This window comes from Lepidochelys kempii, chromosome 2, assembly GCF_965140265.1.
Source record: "Lepidochelys kempii isolate rLepKem1 chromosome 2, rLepKem1.hap2, whole genome shotgun sequence".
Classification (NCBI taxonomy): Eukaryota; Metazoa; Chordata; order Testudines; family Cheloniidae; genus Lepidochelys; species Lepidochelys kempii.
Window position 1 is genome coordinate 77,361,203 of NC_133257.1, and position 22,881 is coordinate 77,384,083.

At 40.2% G+C, this 22,881-nt stretch overlaps 1 protein-coding gene across 4 annotated transcripts in view; it reads right to left on the bottom strand.

The window, feature by feature from the left end:
* Positions 1 to 22,881, bottom strand: part of DSG2 (desmoglein 2) — a 44,763-nt gene that overhangs the window by 14,035 nt on the left and 7,847 nt on the right. For all 4 annotated transcript variants that reach the window (XM_073331319.1, XM_073331318.1, XM_073331321.1 and 1 more), the window contains exons 2-10: positions 12,412 to 12,447; positions 10,867 to 11,001; positions 6,894 to 7,046; positions 6,567 to 6,711; positions 4,323 to 4,486; positions 2,871 to 3,005; positions 2,534 to 2,719; positions 1,310 to 1,569; positions 647 to 789 (exon numbers count right to left, since the gene is read on the bottom strand). In XM_073331319.1, coding sequence (XP_073187420.1) covers positions 647 to 789; positions 1,310 to 1,569; positions 2,534 to 2,719; positions 2,871 to 3,005; positions 4,323 to 4,486; positions 6,567 to 6,711; positions 6,894 to 7,046; positions 10,867 to 11,001; positions 12,412 to 12,447 — 1,357 coding nt within the window. The remainder of the gene's footprint in view (positions 1 to 646; positions 790 to 1,309; positions 1,570 to 2,533; positions 2,720 to 2,870; positions 3,006 to 4,322; positions 4,487 to 6,566; positions 6,712 to 6,893; positions 7,047 to 10,866; positions 11,002 to 12,411; positions 12,448 to 22,881) is intronic.

The window sequence follows — 22,881 nt, forward strand, 5'->3', positions numbered from 1 at the left end:
CAAGGAAGTGACCATAATATACATAAACATTGCAGCCAAAGGAGCCCTGCCTGCTTATGCCAGAGAACCTGACCTTTACACTATTAAGGATTAGACTATACAGCCCTTGCATGGTGGTGAGCATTTGCTTTCATTTTCATGGGAGTGCTCATCAAGAGAAGGCTGTAATATTTAGCCCAGGGATCGGCAACCTTTGGTATGCGGCCCTTAGGGTAAGCCCCCTGGCGGGTTGGGCTGGTTTGTTTACCTGCAGGTTCGGCTGATCGCAGCTCCCACTGGCCATGGTTCGCCACTCCAGGCCAATGGGGGCTGCGGGAAGCGGCAGCCAGCACATCCCTGGGCCTGCGCCACTTCCTGCGGCCCCCATTGGCCTGGAGCGGCGAACCGAGACCAGTGGGAGCTGTGATCGGCCAAACCTGCAGACGTGGCAGGTAAACAAACTGGCCCGGCCCAGCAGAGGGCTTACCCTGGCGGGCCGCATGCCAAAAGTTGCCGATCACTGATTTAGCCCGAAACGGGTACTGATCAGATGGTAAGACTACTCTCTTGCTGTGCAACATTAGGGTCAGGCCTCAGCAATACAAAAAGCTTGTAAAGAAAGGTTTATGAATACACAGGACATGACATCTAATGCCTCACAACTTACCATTAGGTATGGCCAGAATGTTGACGGTGTAGGTACCATTAATTAAATAAGATGACTCATAATCAGGTATTTTTATTAGTTTGATTTCAGCTGTAGTAGAATCTATCATGATCCAATTATCTTCATCATTTCTTTTGACATATCTGTTAGAATTTTTTTTTTTTTAAAAAAAAATCAAATTATAATGAGCAAGACAACCATGGGGGCTGAAGCTGCTTTGCACGCACACACACACACACCAAATATTTGCTCTACACCACTGTATCTGCATGTTCATGGGATTTCTATAGGTTTCATCCTAAATTTAAGTCCACAGTCTGAAACCAAAAGTGTCATTGGTATACTTGTAGATTTACTAAATGGATACATCAATACAGACTGTTTCTGTAGGGAGATGCACTTCTCATCATATGAACTAACACAAAACCAAATTATTTAAAAATTAAAAAGTCCATACTTTTATATTACAGTATAAATGAGATGGGTATTCTACATAAAACCCTGTAGAATACCCATCTCATTTATACTGTAATAATTATTAGACACATCTATCAAACAGCATGACTATGAAATAATTTCAGCCTAGTGATTGTTTGATACAAAGATTTAATATTACATTCTATAAATGGCAACGTTGCTAATTAAAAAAAATATGATGCTTACGTGATATGTTCTGCTACTTTTGAAGTGTCTTCATCATAGGCTTGATATTTCCCAATAATCTGGTTTATAGTCATAGTCTCATGTGTCTCAATCACCATTGAGTGGGGTTTGAATACAAGGCCCTCTGGAACATTTTTTACCTTAATCGTTACTGGAATTGGTTTTACTTTGTAGGTACTACTAATTGATTTGTGAAATGCTGCTTTATTTGTAACGACAACGCTCAAGTTCATGCTTTGTATTTCCTCATAATTGATCTCCTGCAACAAGCGCACACAGACACAGACACAAAAACAAAACTTCACTCAAAAAGTAAACACAGAATTTGACATTGAAATAATGTTTAAAAGTTCAATCTTTAAAAACATTTTCTTTGTCAAAAAAAATGAATGGATTAAGGCTAGCTAAAGGTGCCCGATTGACGGCACCCGAAAAAATAAGTATTATTTAAACTTGTCAAGTCTCTTTTCAATATATGTCAGGTATATCAAATAGTATACAGAATAAGGATACAATATCTTGTTATTTGTATGGATAAACTAAAAGCAATAGCTTCAGGTTGCTGACTTTGGAGAGAACACTATCTTCTGGCCTTGGGGATGGACTCTCGCTCCGTGCGTCACAATTGGAAAAAGGAAGTAGAATGCACCAGTTTCAGACTAGCTGTCATATATTCTAGCTTTTGCCCTCTAATCATTATCATATTTAGTACTCAAAGTGCTTTTCATCTGTAGGTCTTAAATCACTTTATAAAAACATAGTTAAGCATTGTTACCCACAAATTAAAGAAAGGGAAACCAACCACAGAGATATAAGACCTGATATGCTGAGAGTTGCTGAGCATCCTCAACTCGTGTGGACTTTTGGGGAAACTGAGGATGCTCAACAGCCATAAAATCAGGCTCTAAAATGATTTACCTGATGTCACACAGAGAATCAATGACAGAATTAAGAATGGGACCCAGGTCTCCTAAACTGAAGGGAAACATGCTTTCCTTTGTTTTTATACTCTGTACATACAATTACTCAGTACATCGAGATAAAATATAGAAATGAAGGAGTGTTCCACCAGTACATTATTTGCCATTCACATGCTGGTAGAATGTAAATAATTTTCGTTAAAATTAATATCCAGTGTAATTTATTCTAATATTTAAAAAAGTCTCGTTATGATTTAAAAAAAGAAAGAAAGAAAAAAAAAGACACTCTACAGTATACACTTACCTTCACAAGAGTCAAAACTCCTTCATTTGTTTGAGCATCTGTCTCTATATGGAAATAATCCCCTTCATTCCCAGAGGCAATTGTGAAGTTTGCCAGCCAATTATCAGAGAATTTTTCATCTTTGTCAAATGCTTTCAGTCGCATAATTTCCACATTTGCTCTGTTTTCCTCGACACTGCCTTCATACTGCAATCATACAACATGGCTTTTAAAAAATGTTAAATCTACTCTAGTTCACTGTGGCAAAATGAGTCCTTTGTGTACCATGTGATAGTAAATTACCTGTTACTATCAGACATAGGAACATACAGAAGCTGTTAAACAAACAAATACTTACTGTCTGCCTTTCAAGAACAGGAATATTGTCATTGACATCCAAAATCTTGATTTTTACAGTACAGTTTGTAGCTAGCCCAATTTGTTCTCCATCTCTGTCTCTTGCTTCTACAGTCAAAGTGTAGCTACTTTGTTCCTGTGTCACATTCAAAAAATAAGTGTTTAAATCTATACAGAAACCAATTACAAAATATTTTTTGCTCCAGTACATTATCTCTATTATTTCATTGATACGGAATGGCTGACTATGGCAGTATGTTTAATTAATATTAAATTTCATTCATCATAACCATCCTGATAACTGAATTGTTCCACCAGAGTCCTGAGCTCAGGAATGCACTTAGCACTTTCCCAAATAATTGAGTAAATGGAGGGTGGAAAGAATTTGAGAAAGATAAAAGAAACAAGAACAACCACCCCAGCACAAAGGGCTTTGGGAATTTTATGATTGTCCTTTAATTGGGATTAGGAAATGGTCACTCCATAACTGGAGGAAAGGGAAAGTTAATGAATATTATATATGATAAAATAATTATTGTTAAATTATTACACACAGATTACAGAAATTAGTAAAGGTTTAGACTAATAATTTAGTTATTTCCCTTCAGTTTTTAGTGAACTTCATGATTATGGTACCCATGAAAATGTCAGACTGATAGTACTGGCTAGAGCTAGGCCTGCTATAAAGGTAGAATGTACAAAGGGGCTTAGGTGCCTACGTCTCCTTTTTAGGTGCCACCGTAAGCCACAAAACTCCTGCTCAGCTGCTGCCTAATGCTATAGGCACCTTAAGTCTATTGGCATTTAAGTTTTTGGTGCAAAAGTTCCCTAGGTGCCTACATTTCTGCCTCTGGGCATGTACACTGCTGCCTCACTCTAGGCACCCAGGCGCCTGTCTCCCCACTATGCCCCAGAGTGATCCACAGATGAGGGAAAATACATATGTTCTTCCACCTAAATTGTATGAGGGGCCCAATCCAGTAAGCGTGCCGAAAGCCCACTTAACTCCACACAAAACAGATGGGGGAAGAAAAAGAGGAGGACCTCCTTTATAACCGTTAGCCCAGTGGTTAGGGTACTCATCCAGGATGTGGGAGGCCCTCCATTCAAGCCCCTTTCTGCCTGATGAGGTGAAGGGAATTGAACAGGGGACACCGGGCCAATACTCCCCTCCCCTGTGCAGTTGAGGACAACTGGGTAAGCAGAGCCTTAACTCTTAACCCCCCAAAATGCACCAGCCAGCACAGCTGAGCAGACACAAAGGGAGAAGGCCGATGTAGGAAAAGGGCTAGACCTTCAGTTCCAGGAGGGCCATGGAGATGGAGGTTGGGGGTCAGAAGATCTATGTATCCAATCCTCACCTAGTGGGCAGGATGAAGCAGCAATGAGGGAAGAGAGTTGAAAGAGTGTTGTTAAAACTCTGGGAAAGAGCCAATATAAGACAGTAGTTTACCTCTCTGTCAAGGTATAACATTGCTGTTACAACCTCACCGGTGGTTTTCTTAATACTGAATGCAGGTGGCAGAGAAGAATCTTGAAGAATCTTGAAAGCAATTTTGGAATTTAGATTATTCTGCTCATCTGCATCGGTTGCTTTTATCCTCATCACAAGTGTACCTGAGAATTAAAAAAATTATATATATAGAGAGATTTATATTGCCCTTGTTCATGTATTGGCAAGTATCATTTATAGAATACAAAATGGAGAGTTTTCAGACCCATTTAACTGTTTTGTGTTGTACTTCTAATTACTGTTTTTATTAAGAGATGGAGAAATGTCTTATTTTTATTTTTTAACACTTTATGTCATTAGATAGTATGTACAACCAAACAAATGCACATCATGGATATACATACTACAACCTCAGTATGACAAATGGCCTAATATGGGTGGTCTTTACCTAAAAGTTTTTAAAAAATGATAGAAACTTCATGGGTATAATTTAATATAAACAGACAAAAAAGTCCTTTTAAATTATCTGCCCTACCTCCCATGCCTGACTCTCAAACTGGTTGCTTGATGAAAACAGTCCTTTGACCATCATGTACGTTTGCCACTACCCTCTGTTGGCTACGGTCAGAACTACTCATTTATATATCATAGGATTTATAGTGCTGGCATATAATGGGAAGTCTCTTAGCTCAAGTGACAGGAGTCTGTCCTTTTGAAGAAGGCGGATCTTAGTTCAAACTGGGGTCTCTAGTTAGACACTTAAATCTATATTTAATTTTGCCTGAATCCTACCTGATTTTCAAAGCTGATCACTAAAGAGCTCCCATTTGAATTGAGGAAGCTCAGCACCTCACAAGAGCAGACCCTCAATAACCTCTTCCATATGATCACCATCAGGCTGAAATGGATGCAGTATAAAAGATTTATCAAGCTGTTTTCCCAACACTCCTTTCTTAACTACTGACAACAGATGTTTTCACCTCCCAGAGGCCTGATTTGAAACCACTGAAGTCAACAGACAGACTGTAATTGACTTCAATGGGCTTTGGATGAGGCCAGCATTTGGTAGGGGTGAAATATTCCTCTCTAAACCACAGTTAAACATGCAAGTGAATATGCTTTGCTTGATGAACTGAAATGGGAATGAGGGTATGTGATCCACTCCTGAAAGCTGAACCGGAATGGGGCTGCAATCCCGCACACTCCTTATAGGGTTTTGTGGTCACTGGATACGGGTAATCTCAGACGCAGTGACCATTTACCTACTTGCTTAGCTGTATATCCTGGGCTATGCAATGCTCATGAGGAGTCCAGCTGCAGCATCACAGGGGTGCGTGGAGTTCCCCTGCCTACTTGCTCTTCAGCCACCCTCCCAAATCGCCACTTGAATGTCCTGAGGCCTTTCCACAGCCCACATTATCATGTGTCAGTTTGATTTACTATAGGATCAGCTACAAGCATTGTCTTTGGGGTGAGATCTGAGGTACAAATTGATCTGGAGTAAGTGACTGGTCTCTTAGGACTGGAAGCAACCTGAATCTTTTGTGATCTTTGGTGTACAGCAACGAACTATCACCAGTCTATCTTGCCACCCAGGCAAGCTGGATGGAAAGATAGACTGGAGTGTCTGTAACTCTATGGTAAGACTGTTACAGTGTTTCAGGAGCTCACATTTGTTATGGAGTTGTGAAATCTAATTTCAATCCAATCCATTTGGGGTGTCTGCCCTGCTTTTTGACAGTCTGCTCTGAGGTTGGCACTCACAGTTGTGAACCACTCCAGACAGAATGACAGTGCTATCTGCTGATACAAGTGTCTGTGGTCACGGGAAAGGTTTTGTGCTACACTGCAGGCTTAATGAAGCAAGAATCCCTATTGCTTTTCAGTATCTGTTGGACATGGACATGAAAGCCTTATGTAGTGTTAAGAGTGCTATGGGCTATATGAAGTGATAAGGAATGCAGGAGACTTTTCCTTTAAATTATTTCCATGCTTTTCAGGTTTTGAGTTGGTAGGGTGTGTCCCGATGCAACCTTAACTGTCACTAAAAAAGTTTGTGTCTGTTTACTTTCAAGAGTCTTTTTCCTGAGAGAATAAGTAAAATCAAATATACTGCTCTAGGTAGGAAGTGATGAAAAGCATACCATACAGGACTGTTATAAAAAAGTAACGACAGGAGAGGTTAAGTGACCACATAGCACCATTATTTAATATGTTAATACAATTAGAAAAATAGTATTTTACCTGATTCACTTAACTCTTCAACAGAGCCAATAAAAACTTCCTCTGAAAACACTGGGTAATTGTCATTTATATCCTTAACTTTAATTCTCAGGTCTATTGGCTCTTCCACGTTTTTCCCATTCTGATCATGTGCATAACCTTTAAGCTGAAATAGACAAATAAATAATGGGAAAATAGGAATATCCATGTTGATAGAAATTGTTAATTATCACTTTGCATTGGAGAAAAAGTCAAGAGACATTAAAACAAAACGATGGCAATTAATTTGAAAAGTTAAAGAGAGCACATATAGAAAATAGAAAGTTATAGCCCACTAATTCAACTTACATTGAACATTGGAGTTTTTTCTCGGTCAACTCTTCTTGTTATGTTCAGTTCTCCAGTTTTTCCATTGATAACAAACAAACCATCGGTCACTCCTTGGCCAGAAATTGAGTAAGTAATTACCACTCCTGGATCGTCTGCATGATCAGAACTTATCTAACAGGAACACAACAGAGTTAATTGCACTCAGTAAATGGAAGTTCTTTAAAAAAAACATATAGAAACATACTATGGACAACAAGCAAGATATATATTTGTATGTAGTAGTACATGCCCTTACTATGTAGAGGAAGCTACGCTGCATTCACTTTAATTTTCAGGAAAAATGTTTAAAAAAGGACAAGAAAAGATGTTACTCATATTTTTACAATAACTAACTACAAAATTAAGGGCTAGCTTTTGCCTGTCCCTTCTTTAGGTGCAAAGAGGTAGTGAAGGATGCAAGGAGCTCAAATCTCTCATGTCTTGTGCAAGGACAGAGTGCAGATACTATTCCTTCCTACCATACCTGAGAAGCACAAACTACACCAAAGGGGGTGTGGAAGAGGAAAATCACGGCCTCCCTCACCACTCTGTAGTGATTCTCAGTACCAATTGGGTATGCCACAGTGAACGTACTGTACCATCATTAGGATTGTAGCAATTTTGTGCACTTTGCTGTGTATCTGGGAGCCTCCTGAGGGCATGTCTACCCTTACCTCTGGAGCGATCGATCCAGCAGGGATCGATTTATCACATGTAGTGAAGACGCGATAAATCGACCGCCGAGCACTCTTCCGTCTACTCTGGTACTCCACCGGAGCAAGACGCGCAGGCGGAGTCGATGGGGAAGCGTCAGCAGTTGACTTATTGCAGTGAAGACACCATGGTAAGCAGCTCTAAGTACGTTGACTTCAGCTATGCTATTTTCATAGCTGAAGCTGCGTAACTCAGACCAACTTAGCTCGTTCACCCCCCGACTGTAGACCAGGCCTGAGACATAATTCATCTCAGAGCTGCACCTACAATGCAAATTATACAATCTGGTCCTAAAACATTTGCTTTATGTCATTATAGGCAGGGCTGATAGCACCGTCTATTATTAAGATTGCCCAACACTTCCTATTATAAGATCCTCTTTTCAATTGCTATAGCTTTGCCAAACTTAAACCATTTGGCTAAAATTCTTCATGCTGGGTGTTTTCATCAGGCTGAATTTTTTTTGAAAGTTTCCGCCAAAACAGTTCAGCCATTTCTGAGAACATGGTTGGGAAAAGTATTTTGCAATATTTAAAATGTTCTAAGGATGCATTTTTGAATAGATCTAGTGCCCTCATGCTATGGACCAGGGGCATAAAATTTGATATGAAGGGTTGTTTTTATGTCAAGAATATGCCTTTTGCAGTTCTTATGAAAATCTGTCTAAATTTGGCCAAGTGAAAAGCCTTTGAAAAACATCAGTTCATGCCTATGCTTAGTAGACACTTCAGAAGATTCAGCTACTAAACTCTAAGAAGATTCCAGACTTAATGTGCATGTTTCATCCTCTCATGGTTCCTATGTATGGTGGAGTATTACCATGTGCCATCACCACAGAATGACTGAGCATGTTCTGGTAGCCCAGCGCTAAAAGGGCAAAGTCAGACTTCCCTTGTAATTAATACTCCGGGCTGGGATCATGCTGGGCACTGTAACTGAGAGAAGAGAGCCTGGCTTTCCTGTGCTTTCAATGACCATCCCCTGCTGGCACTGGCAAGGCAGGGAGCCTGGGTGCGGGGGGAGGAAGCAGGAAGATTGGGACTTCTTGGTCAAGAAGACTCAGAGCTGGTGAGGGGATGACTGGAAGCCAGTTGGTGGGCGTGGGAAAACACTAAGATCAGATGAAAAAACTGGGAAACAGGGGAAGATCTGGAACTGGCTGGGCAAGAAGACAGACTGGGAGGAGAGGTGGAGACTGGGACTCAGATGGGGAGCCTGGAGTGGGAGACAATAGTGACTGAGCAAAGGGCTTGGGATGCGAAACCTGATAAGTGGAGACTGGGATAAGGACATGGTTGGGGTGGGAAAGAGAAAAGTTTGACTAGACAGGACACAAGTGGGGAGGGAAGGAAACAAGAAGAAGGGTCTACATTTACCACAGCACACCTCCCTCCAGAGACCAAAATGGAATCCAAGATTGATGAACCTTACCAGTCCTCTGCTGTTAGCAGATATCTGTGAATGCCACTGTCAAATGTGTGTTTCATTCCCTTGTTGTTCTGATCCACACACAGGATGAAAAACTATTATTGCTATCAGTTACTCCTTTAGCTCAAGTGCCTGAGAACTGTGCAAGTGGATCTAAAGATTCTAGTCCTGCTGTTGTCATTATACCACATGATGGAATTTCTGTTTCGGATGTTTGCTTTTTTAAAAACCTAAGAAATTACATGCTAAGGCTGCAAAGTCAAGCACTCAGAAGTCAGAAAATGCTCCCCGAGTGTACGCATTATGACAGTATTTAATTACATCATATTTTTTCCATAGGACCACTGCCTCATTCAATGAATAAGACAGACCTGCTCTAAGGATGACTCAGGGTAGAGAAGTAGGCTGTAGAACTGCTTCCTCATTTGTTGTGGAAGTTGAAAAGTGCGTAGTGAATGAGGCAGGGAACTGCAGGAAAAGAATTGAGGATCTCATGGATAAGGCAGTTGGATGTTGCCCTGGAGAACTGGATTCTGCTCTTCCTTCTGCCACAGACTTCCTATGTGATGCTAAGCAAGTCACCTAAAACAAGTTTTTCACTCGTGGCCACTAACTGTGCATTCCTCATTTTCTGAGTGCCCAACTTGACACTGTGAATTCTGATTTGCAGCAGTGCTGAGCACTGACAGCTGTAACAGAAGTCAGTATTATATAGCAATCAACTCCTATTAAGTACTCTGAAAAATTAGGTCTTACGCATCTTAAGTGGAGCACCCAAAACATGAATACTTTTGATTTTAATCTCTCTGTGCCTCTGCAGCCCATCTGTAAAATGGGGATATCACCCCTCCACACAAACACCTCACAGAGGGTTATGAAGATTGATTAATCAATCTGTCTGTGAAGCACTCAGATACTCCAGTGATGAGCACCATATAAAAGTCCAAAGGAAAATTAAAAATTCCTTCTTCAGATCAGAGTTTGAACAGTGTGCAGTAAATAAGACCTGAGGCCACATATTTAATAATGAGTAGGGACACACACACACAGTTCATTAATAAAGCACCAACCTTCCTGTGCACTGAATGAGGCTGGGTCATGTGCAAAAAATACTATTTGATCAGATAATTAAACACTGTATCATAATGCATACACAGAAGGCAGGAGGGGCAAATTAAGGTTGCACAAGCAACCTTACTTCTGGCATTTCCTAACTTGCAGTGATTGACTTTGTAATGTTAACATTCTTTTAACATAGTTTTTTTTACAGGTAATGCGAGTATAAACTTTGTGAACTAAGAAGAAAAAAAAAATAGGTAAAAATTGAGGCCAACCAACATTAAACAGTGTCCACAGACACCATTTTTTTTTTAAAAAAAACAACCCACTCTTAAAGAAACACTGAAAATAAAGGAACTTGATACATATACTAAGTACTGCACAGATAAAGTTGTTCAGATGTTGTGTAGAACCTACAGCAACGGTTACATTTGTTTGATTTTTAGTTATTTATTACGTATTATTCATTGTTGAACAGATACATTGGGGAAGAAAACCCCAATTTTGTAAGGCATAAGAGTAACAGTTACTGTTGGCCTAATCCTGCAAAGCATTCATGCTCAAAATTCCATTTTGGGGATCATTGCCAAGGTAACATTTTCTTTAAATTGCTGGCTTAAAGAACTGGAGGGTGGTTTTAACAGTGTGTGTGTGTGTTTAGAGTAGGCCCCAGCTATATTTTACATGCAACAATGTACTTTCAATAATGTTTCCCCGTGTCTTACTGGGTTTCAGCTGTTCTCTGACTTACTTTAGCAATTGGATTAATCTTCAAATTGTCGTCCTCTTCTGAAATCATGGCAGGCGGAACAACCCATTCCCGCTTCTCTCTGATTTTACTATTCTGATTAGACAGGTCATCATTTTTGGCAGCTTGATTAAAAACCTAAGAAAAAAGCAGGTTTAAATTCCAACATTACATTTTAGCCATTAAACACTAACACTCCTCTCAATTGACCACTGCTGTGCCTAGAACTTCTGGATGCCATTTTTCACATGTAATTTTAATTAAACAAGCTGATTGTTTAAATTTACACTCTGATTTTACTGTAGATTTTTTTTTTCCTAATAAGTATGCTTTATTTTAATGGTAAGGGTCAGACTCTTCCCTGAAAACCCATGTAAGAAGGAAATGTGTCTGTTTCTTTTAAACACTCACTTAAAAAGGCCAGGTTTAAAATAAACAAATATAAATTATGTGACAACTGGGAATTAGTCAAATCTCTCAGAATGGGTGTGAATTAAAGTGGTAGCTATCAGATCAGAGGAGAAAGTTATCTATGCAGTCCATTTTAAAGAGCTGAGGCCTCTCACATTTCCTTGTTTGCCTTCCCCTCAAACCTCCCTCACCCCAATCAAATGACCTCCATCTTCTCTCTTTACTGCTCCTTCCACCCTGTCCATAGAGCCTCACATCCATCCTCCCACTGGCTCTTTGTCATCCACCCTTATGTTATAATCTTGTCAACCCCAGAGACTTGCAAACTACTTGCTTCCACTACCTTATCCTCTTTCCCATGGAAACCCACCTGTTCTCTCCAACTGCCTGGCTTACTCAGTGCAGCGGCTCTCAGTATCCAGATTCAGATTTGGGATGGGATTCATGACAGAGTCTTAGGTGCCTAAAATGGCAGCTAGATGCCTAAATCCAACATACAGGCACCACTGGCATTCACAAAACCACTGCTTAGCTGCTGCCTATTCCTGGAGGTGCTTAAACTCCTTAGGTACCTACGTTTCCTCCATTAAAGTCCCAGAGGTTCCTAAATTTTGGTTGCTGAGCATGAAGACAGCTCCCTAACTCGACACTGCTGAGAAGTTTGGTTCCTTACTCGTGCCTAAGCCCCACTGGGACTCTCAGACTAGGTGTTCCTCCACTGTCTTGCTTTCAGGGCCCGGTGCAGTAGGAATGCTCTGTGCATACCTAAAACTGCATAAAAGATGGTGGTGGTGCAGTGCCTAAGTCCCCCTTGTGACTCTTACCTTGATACCAGCCAGAAACTAACAGTCACTACCATTAACTCAGAGAATCTCAAAGTTGATTCATCACAATCATAATATTCTAGGGAAGTTTTCTCCCAATGGAAAATAGCATTAATGTTGATGGGTTTAGGACTAGGCCTATTCAATTATATTTCTGCAGTAAGCAGTAGATATGACTTTTGTGTTGTGTCTACATCAAAGCAACTCAAGCTATTTACCAGTTATAAGTAAAGTGGTCTTTTCTTGTTTACTGTTTGCTCAGAAAACCTTTTCTACACATGGACATTGTAGTTATTTCTCAACCATTGCCTACCTCTAGGTGAAGTCCATTTCCAAAGTTCAAACAGATCTGTCAAATAAACGATATAGTCAATGTTATTCATTCTGCATCTGTTTAGTAGCATTAAGGTACAGTTTATACAACCACACCCAAAACAAACTTCAAAATATAAAAAACAAGTAACAGTCTGATATTGCAAGGCAGGGTGGATTTGATTTAAATCACTAGTCAGGAAGACTCAATTTAATCATATATTTCTACATAAAAGTGCATTCTTTTTGGTTGTTATAACCTTAATACATATTCTTCAGAACTCAGAGATAGATGTAGACTTCATTTTTAGAAGGTACACACTACAAATTTTTTAAGTGATTTATTTTGAAAACTTTTCAGATTAGTTTTACAGCTATATCAGAAAATGGTAAATGAAATAACCAAACAATCATTCAAAGGTAATTGAAGCAGATATTTATGAAGTCATTGGGTGAACTACTTCCAATTCAACAGGTTAATCATTACTATTTGGAGGATTTTCTTGCCATGCTGTATGAGGAGGAGAACATCATCAGACAGACATTTAAATAGTTTTATTTAACTAACGAACACACACACACACACGTTATGTTTTCTGGATTTTTTCTTCAACAGCAAACATATAATATTTTAACAAAACAAGCATATGAATTTTTGAATTTAGTTAAACATTCAAGGTTTTTTTAAATCAGGTTTGTTTTTATTAAAATTGTTTTTAACTAAAATAGTTAAATGAATTTAAAAAATAACAAAACAAAAATTAAATCGACTGTGTCAGCCAAATCAACATGAAAAACTTAAAATATTGGCTTCTGCAGCTAACTCAGTCGTCTTCACCTTCATTTTCCTGTTTGTTCATAATCTGCAAAAGGAAAAACAAGTTTTTCTGCTTTTTCAGGTCCCAAACCATTTCTTGATTTGGAATGAATTAGTCCAAAGGAAGAAAATATTCTTTCTACAATGGCTGAAGAAGCTACTGCTGTTAAAAGTGAGATTATCACTTCAACACTCTCTGAATCCAAGTGCTTAAGTGACTTCCACCAGTTCACAGGTGTGACTTTCTTTAAAACATCATCAGCAAACATATATTTCTTGAATGGTTCACTCTTAGCTCTGAAGTTTATTAGAGTTGACATTATGAGGGATGATTGCTGGATGTCCATGTCATAACCAACTCCTCTTCTTCAGCAGTTAAGGTTTGACCCTGGTACCAAGTACTGAGAATATCTGCAAGAAAATGAGCTGAAGATAGGGCTTGTCTCATTTGTTTTTTTAATGCTTGTAATTTAACTCTGTCATTGCAGATTTCTCTTTTTAAGATCTCACCCAGTTCCTTCCAAATTTCAACAGCATAAGCAATAAAACAGCTATTTCCCTGCATTTTGTTCAAGGCTACAGAAATAGGCTTCAGGGTACTCAGCATGTGTTCAACACTTCTCTTCAGCCCAACATTGAGAACTTTGGCTGTGAAAGTGTCATCTATTTTTTCATGATTTTGTTCACAAACTGCCATCAGATTAGGCCAGTTCTTGATATAGTGCTCAAAACATTCCACTACTGAGTTCCATCGCATGTCTTGTGGGAGAGTTAGCTTGGTTCCTCCCACTTTTTTCAGAGCGGCTGCTGCAAAGTGGTTGTTATGGAAGTATTTTGCAATTTCAACAACATTAGCCTTTATTTCTGGAACACTGAAGTCTTTGGCTAGGAGGTGTATCAAATGAACACTGCAATTGTAGGTTATTAGCTTTGGACTCTCTTCTAAATAATTTCTTCTCATCTTGGATACATTTGGAGCATTGTCTGTGACCAAGCTGCGTACTACACATTTGAATTTTTTTCCATAGTTTGTTATAGTTTTTACTGCAACTTCTTGTAAGTATTCTGCTGTGTGAGCATTTCCTGATGTATCAATTGTTTCTGTAAGGAAGACATTCCCTTCTTCTGTCATCACACAAGCACATAAAACAGGATCATTGTGGACATTGCTCCACCCATCAAGACTCAGGTTAATAATTTCACTCTCTAGACATTTTGCACACTGCTCAATTTCTCTTTCATACACTTTATCCAGCAATTTGGCCTATGACATCTGCTCTCTTGGGTGGACTGTATCCTGGTCTTAATGACTGAACCATGTTAATGAAGTGTGGGTTCTCCATCATATGGAAAGGAAAATTTGTTGCATAAACAAACCGGGCAATTTTTTCATCAATTGCCTCTTTTTGTAATCTGCTGGTTCTTATCACAAACTTATCTATGGTTGTTTCTAGATAATGGAGATTTTTTTCTTTTTGCTACAGGTGATATACTGTGGCTATGTGACATACATGATGTGACTGAAACACTATCATTGGCAGATAACTCTGAAACTATAGAAAATGATGCTGATCTTGAAGGTTTATAGTTTTCAGAATCCTGTATGTTGAGGATGGATTCTCCTAAACAAAATAAGTCAATGCAGTTATTATTATTACCATACTGCTCATTTAGTATTACTCATTGTAATCACTGACACTCAGTACTACTTTAAAGGTGAAATTGTAAAAGGAAGATCTGCCTATTTCAGCTATTTATTTTTTATCACAACTGCATCTAAAATGATAGTACCATAGAGTAACTACATTTTTTGCTCAAACATGAGAATTCAAGAATAGTCCAGAAGGAAGACAGGCAGTCCTTAAGAAAGAGGTATGAAATAAAAAAAAGTTTACCAACCTGAAGATCCTGCATGTTCAGACATGTTCCTTTCATCTTCAGCGCAGCTTCCTCCTGAGACGGAATGCTTCTCACGATGTTGTTTCATTCGGGCAAGCAGGCCTTGCATTTCTTTGTTGCACTGTTTGCATTTTGCACGCAAGCCTGTCTTACCCACAGGTAGAGGAACTTAATTAAAATATTCCCAAACTGGGTCTCTTTTACGGACTGCTGCCATTATAGCTTTTCCCTTCTAGTGAGAGAATGGTATGGTAGATCACAGATCAGTGAAGGCTACACTCAGAAAGACCTCAAGACTTCTGGAATATGCTGCTCAAACACTTTCACTTTTGTTTCTACTGCCTGTTCCTCTCTTCTCATTTATCTCCAGACTTCTCCTTGTCCAGATCTATTCCACCCCCAACAATCTTCTATTCATTGAACTTTTTGAAACTTTCCATTTTTAGAGAGAGGTAAGGGATTTACTCTGTGTACACAAATTTGCATAGAGATAATAGGGTTGAGGTCTATTATTTCTCACCTCTATATATTATTTATTTATTTAAAAACAGTTTTGCTGTTAACAAGCATGTTATCTCTTGAGACAAAAACCCACAGTTTGAGAACTGCAAAACTAAGCATCTGTGATGGTATCTTCTAGACGGAGTACTGAGTCCCATTGGGTAGATAGAAAGATTAACCTAACTAATCTATACAGAAGCCGCCGGAGCCCCATAAGATTGGGTCCCTAATCCATGAACTATTGGAACTCATTTACAAAATGTTTCTTAAACATTACATGAATATATTGTCTCATACTATAGAATTAGAATTTATAATTCCTACTCCATGATGAGATATCTTTGAGCTATAGTGTATCTTAATTAAAACTATCTTTAGATAAGTTTTTTCCTCAAAAAGCATTTTATCAAAAAAATCACTTTTTATCCACCCTCATTGCAAGTCATTTAGGTGCTTTTGAAAATTTTACCCACAGTCTATAAGGTATACAAATATTTTATAATTAGAAAATTAAATAAGGTTAGGATCTTTGCAAGCCTTTATTTTAAAAAAGCAAGGAAGCAAGCAAGAATTCTCTTTTTCTTATGCATAAGTGATCACCTCTTGGTTCAACAATAAGTCAATGGGAGCCTTCTATTGACTCAGACGGGTGTAGGATCAGGCCAATAATGCTGAAACTAGCAGTATTAGGGTGAAACTTTGTCTCTCCTGGAGTACCTCTGCTCTGTTAGGCCTTGGATCATGTAGGAGCATCAAAAAGGTTTCAGGTAATGTCTTAAAGCAAGGATATATCAAAATAACTTCATTTATATTTATGAAGTGAAAGAGGTAATTCTGCGCCTAGAAACCTTTACAGTAATAGCCTTCAGCTCCATGCCCTATACTCTAAAATGTATTAGATATTTTTTCCAAACACACGTGTCTACAGTGTGTGCACAGTTCAGGGGAACTGCACCTGTATTCCCCCTCTGTGATCCCTTAAGCGCACCACTGTAGACTCCCAGCGCCTCTCTTGGGCTAAGGCCTTAGGAGAAGCTTAGCTCCCCTAGAACAAACCATGCTATTTCCAGGGCCTCAGACGGATCAGTCGAGATTCACAACATTGGTGAGGCTGCTCACCTGGTATATTTGTTATACCTCACCTGGCGCTGGACTCCATCTTGGGATGTCAGTATTTTAAAGAATCCTTATTGAGGTTACAGGGACAAACCATCCCGATGTGTAGAAAGAATAGTAAATATGGCAGGCGACCAGCTTGGCTTAACAGTGAAATCCTTGCTGATCTTAAACACAAAAAAGAAGCTTACAAGAAGAGGAAGACTGGACAAATGACTAGGAAGAGTATAAAAATATTGCTCAGGCATGCAGGAGTGAAATCAGGAAGGCCAAAACACACTTGGAGTTGCAGCTAGCAAGAGATGTTAAGAACAAGAAGGGTTTCTTCAGGTATGTTAGCAACAAGACAAGAGTCAAGGAAAGTGTGGGCCCCTTGCTGAATGAGGGAGGCAACCTAGTGACAGAGGATGTGGAAAAAGCTAATGTACTCAACGCTTTTTTTGCCTCTGTCTTCACAAACAAGGTCAGCTCCCAGACTACTGCACTGGGCAGCACAGCATGGGGAGGAGGTGACCAGCCCTCTGTGGCGAAAGAAGTGGTTCGGGACTATTTAGAAAAGCTGGACGAGCACAAGTCCATGGGTCCAGATGCTTTGCATCTGAGAGTGCTAAAGGAGATGGCGGATATGACTGCATATTGGCCATTGGCCATTATCTTTGAAAACTCATGGTGATTGGGGGAGGTCCCGGATGACTAGAAAAAGGCTAATGTAGTGCCCATCTTTAAAAAAGGGAAGGAGGAGGCTCCACGGAACTACAAGCCAGTCAGCCTGACCTCAGTCCCTGGAAAAATCATGGAGCAGGTCCTCAAGAAATCAAGTCTGAAGCACTTAGAGGAGAGGAAAGTGATCAGGAACAGTCAGTATGGATTCAGCAAGGGCAAGTCATGCCTGACTAATCTAATTGACTTCTATGAAGAGAAAACTCTGTGGATGACGAGAAAGCAGCGAACATGTTATTCCTTGACTTTAGCAAGGCTTTTGACACGGTCTCCCACAGTATTCTTGCCAGCAAGTTAAAGAAGTATGGACTGGATGAATGGACTATAAGGTGGACAGAAAGCTGGCTAGATCATCGGGCTCAATGGCTCCATGTCTAGTTGGCAGCTGGTATCAAGCAGAGTGTCCCAAGGGTCAGTCCTGGGGGCGGTTTTGTTCAATATTTTCATTAATGATCTGGAGGATGGTGTCGATTGCACCCTCAGCAAGTTTGCAGATGACACTAAACTGGGAGGAGAGGTAGATATGCTGGAGGGTAAGGATAGGATACAGAGGGACCTAGACAAATTAGATGATTGGGCCAAAAGAAATCTGATGAGGTTAAACGAGAACAAGTGCAGAGTCCTGCACTTAGGATGGAAGAACCCAATGCACTGCTACAGACTAGGGACCGAATGGCTAGGCAGCAGTTCTGCAGAAAAGGACCTAGGGGTGACAGTGGACGAGAAGCTGGATATGAGCCAGCAGTGTGCCCTTGTTGCCAAGAAGGCCAATTGCATTTTGGGATGTATAAGTAGGGGCACTGCCAGCAGATCGAGGGACATGATCGTTCCCCTCTATTCTGCATTGGTGAGGCCTCATCTGGTGTACTGTGTCCAGTTTTGGGCCCCATACTACGAGGAGGACGTGGAAAAATTGGAAAGCATCCAGCGGAGGGCAACAAAAATGATTAGGGGACTGGAACACATGACTTATGAGGAGAGGCTGAGGGAACTGGGATTGTTTAGTCTGAGGAAGAGAAGAATGAGGAGGGATTTGATAGTTGCTTTTAACTACCTGAAAGGGGGTTCCAAAGAGGATGGATCTAGACTGTTCTCAGTGGTAACAGATGACAGAACAAGGAGTAATGGTCTCAAGTTGCAGTGGGAAAGGTTTAGGTTGGATATTAGGAAAAACTTTTTCACTAGGAGGGTGGTGAAGCACTGGAATGCATTACCCAGGGAGGTGGTGGAATCTCCTTCCTTAGAAGTTTTTAAGGTCAGGTTTGACAAAGCCTTGGCTGGGATGATTTAGTTGGGGATTGGTCCTGCTTTGAGCAGGGGGTTGGACTAGATGAACTCCTGAGGTCCCTTCCAACCTTGATATTCTATGATTCCCTGGGGAGGGGAGACCCAGTGTGTGGGGGCAGAACCCCAAAGGCACTGGGGCCCAGGAGGGATATGGGAGCCATGAGGCAGGCAAGCCACCAACCAGCAGAGGGTGCTCTGGAGGCTGGAGAGCTAATTCCCAAGACGACCAGCAGGAGGCACCGCAGTAGTGAGTCTTCACTTCGCTACAAAGTGCAACAATATTTAGAAATTAAAAGAAAAGGAGTTAAATTGTTGGAGACAGTGAGATTGTTTTGATTTTGGAACCTGAAAATTTGAGTTTTTTAGAAGGAGATTAGAGTAGTTTAACTCTCTTTTCCTCTAGCCCCCTAGATTTTGCACCCTGGAATAATTTTTGGCTTTGTTAGTACGCATCACATGACAATCTCTGGCGTGATTTCAGATTCAAGTCATTCAGTGAGTAATTCTTTATCCACTCTTCAACTGGGATCTAGACTGTGACTAAGCTCTGCAAGTTAATTTCTCCTCTGATTCAGAATTAGTTGCTCTCAGTTTCTCTGCAACTATTCTTTCAACTTCTGCAGGAGGCTTTATTTCTTTTCGCACACTATTTCGTGGGTGCTGTTGGGAGATTAGACTGAATGTTGTCTCAGCCTGAGAACCAAAAAACTGTTCCTGAAGAGGTCTTTCCTAGCATATGTATCCTGAAGGATAATTCTGCCAAGTAAAATCTGGTTTAATTTGTGCGAACTGGATGCAGAAACATAAATTGGGTATAAATTCAGGGTGGCCACTCTGAGAAAGAACCTGAAGTCTGATATCGGGAGAGGCGTAACAACCAATGCATTTACTAAAGGGTAACACAAGATGCAATCGCAATAGCTGAACAGTGACAAAAATGCTGGCAGGCGGAACATCTCCCTACACTTTAAAACCCCACAAAAACTTTAAATACAAGGAACAAAAGACTGAAAGTGAATAAAAGTCGGGAACTATGCGTGTGTTGAGCTGAGTCAGGAAATGGCAGTCTCCCCCAGGATTGGGAGGCAGTGCCCATAGCGCTGAAGTAGCCTACAAAGGCCTGCTGTAACTCACCCTACATATTGTCTAGCATATCCAACCCTCTGGTGGACACACTGGCCATATTACTACCATCCCAACTAATCCCCTACTGCAACAGAGAGATTGGTGTGGAGCCTCAGCTCTGTGAGAGGGACGGAGATGCAGAGTTCCCCTTTTTGAAACTTCTTGGCTCCCTGGTAACTACACACAGCATTCTGGTTATGTAGAGGGCTGCTGATTGGAGTCAGAAGGCCCTGATCTGGTTATTCTTAAGTCTTTCCAATGTGTTCAATGGGAGCTGGATTAGTGATCACGTGATCGTTCCCCTCTATTCGACATTGGTGAGGCCTCATCTGGAGTACTGTGTCCAGTTTTGGGCCCCACACTACAAGAAGGATGTGGATAAATTGGAGAGAGTCCAGCGAAGGGCAACAAAAATGATTAGGGGTCTGGAACACATGACTTATGAGGAGAGGCTGAGGGAGCTGGGATTGTTTAGCCTGCAGAAGAGAAGAATGAGGGGGGATTTGATAGCTGCTTTCAACTACCTGAAAGGGGGTTCCAAAGAGGATGGCTCTAGACTGTTCTCAATGGTAGCAGATGACAGAACGAGGAGTAATGGTCTCAAGTTGCAGTGGGGGAGGTTTAGATTGGATATTAGGAAAAACTTTTTCACTGTGAGGGTGGTGAAACACTGGAATGCGTTACCTAGGGAGGTGGTAGAATCTCCTTCCTTAGAGGTTTTTAAGGTCAGGCTTGACAAAGCCCTGGCTGGGATGATTTAACTGGGAATTGGTCCTGCTTCGAGCAGGGGGTTGGACTAGATGACCTTCTGGGGTCCCTTCCAACCCTGATATTCTATGATTCTATGACCCAAGACAATGGTTAGTAGAGCAGAATGTTTTACTAATGCTAATTTCAGTTTAGTTTGCAAACAAAAAATCTGCTGCAGCACACATGAGAATGCAGCCCACAGAAATCACACTTCACTGACAGAATATGAAACATACATACAAACTTGATAGATGAAATCCTAGCCTCAGTGAAATCAATGAGAGTTTTTCCATGGGTTTCAGTAAGCTCACAATTTCACCCAATGAGTAGAAAATGTACACTTGCAAGGATTCATGGGTAGGCTGTTACAAAGTAAAATTAAATATGCCTCAGTCGTGACTGTATTTTCTTTTATTAAAAAGGCATACAAAGCTTCCGAAAATCCGTCTCATATGTTTAGATTGTAAAATTTTTGAGTTAGAAACTGTATTCTTACTTTATGTATGTAGAGTGCCTAGCACCGTGGGATCTTGATCCTCAACTGGAGCCTTTAGACACTACCCCCAGTATAAATAGCTTCCATTATCAAAAGCCATATCACTGGCTTTTTGTCAAGGAAGCAGTTTGAAGGGAAGAATATGACTGCTTTATGGGGGAGAACCTGGTCCCATTGATGTCAATGGCAAAAATTCTTATTGAGTTTTATCAAACTAAGATTTAGTCCTATATGCTTTCCTAAAATAATTAAATCTAGAAGTCCAGCATTTCTAAAACTTAGATATTTCATATTTGCTTTGTGTTACAAGTATCACTGAGAAAAAATTAAGCTTGTGACATAATGAAATAGTCTTATTGTGATTAGAGAACTTTCCAAACACACAAAGTGTCTTTCACAGGTGCGTCAAAATTTTTGACTATAATGCTAAAAACACATACATGTTCTTAACTTTCTGCATGGAGGGCTTGATTTCGCTGGGCTTTGGCTCAGGATCAGCGTCAGAGGGACTACTTAGCTGTGTAAAGATAGTCATATGCATAAGCGTTTATAGGATTTTACATAGTGCTGTGAAATCTGTGTTCCACGTGTCAGCGTATTAGATGGTGCCAAGAGGGGGCTGATAAAGAGATTATCCAAGAACTAAAATGAGAAATTTAATCTTCTTGTCCATTGCATAATAAACAGTCTTTTGGATCCACTTTTTATTAGGAGGCTCAAGGTCCACGTATAAGATTTTGCAGGCATTTCCTACAACCAGCTGCCTAGCTAGCCATTTGCTGATGCTTTCATCCTATCACAACAATAGTGAAATTGACAAATACAACTTATGGCAAGTGGCAGGCCTTCTAAAATCTAACCCCCCTCTTAAGGGCTGAATGAGAACTCCTCAGGTTGAGGGCATCTCCTACACCCTGTTGACAGAGTCTCTGCATTAGCTATAATGGGGATGAACAAGGGAGGTGAGCTTGCAGTGTTCCAGTAGCCCCAGTACCCTGCAAAACTGATACAGAGGAATAGCTGCCACATCAGCAGCAGATCATCCACACTGTGCTCTTCATGTGGTTTTTTTTTTTCCCCTCCCTAACTGCTTTATATTCTATTTCCATAGAGCCTGAACGCTTGGGCTTTGTGCAAGTAAAATGAAACTCAACCTAAGTATATAACCATAGGTTTGCCTCAGACACCTTATTTTTTTAAGTTTGGCCTTTATGTTTTTGGAATGGGGGAAGGGTTGACAATATCCCCACCACAGGGTTTTTTTGATCCATACATTTTAAATTTTAAAAAAATAAATGCAATGTGCTTAACTTCTCATACCAATGAGCACTGATTGTTTTAAAACTGCATTTAAGTCAATGTGAAGTTTATATCTACTCACATGTGTGAAAGGATGGATTCTGAGAATTGTTGAATACTCAGTTTTCACTGAAACCAGTAGAAGAGTTGAAGCCACTAGGTGAATCAAGCCAATAATGATTAAGAATCTTAACTCATTTATGTATTTCTTCATTACTAAACCTTTTAAAGCATATACCTTTTCATTTTTGTTACTATTTTAAATGTTTCTGGGATGTTTTCTGAGTGTAGAGAGGTTCAGTTCTCCCTATGAATCTGATGGTTTACACAAGCCCTTTTTTGGTACTATTGGGTGACAGAGATCACAACCTGTTACCTTTGAGTAAGTGCATACATTGTTATGCAACTCCTGACCCAGGGCTGATCTACACTAAAAAATTAGACCGACCCAACTACATTGC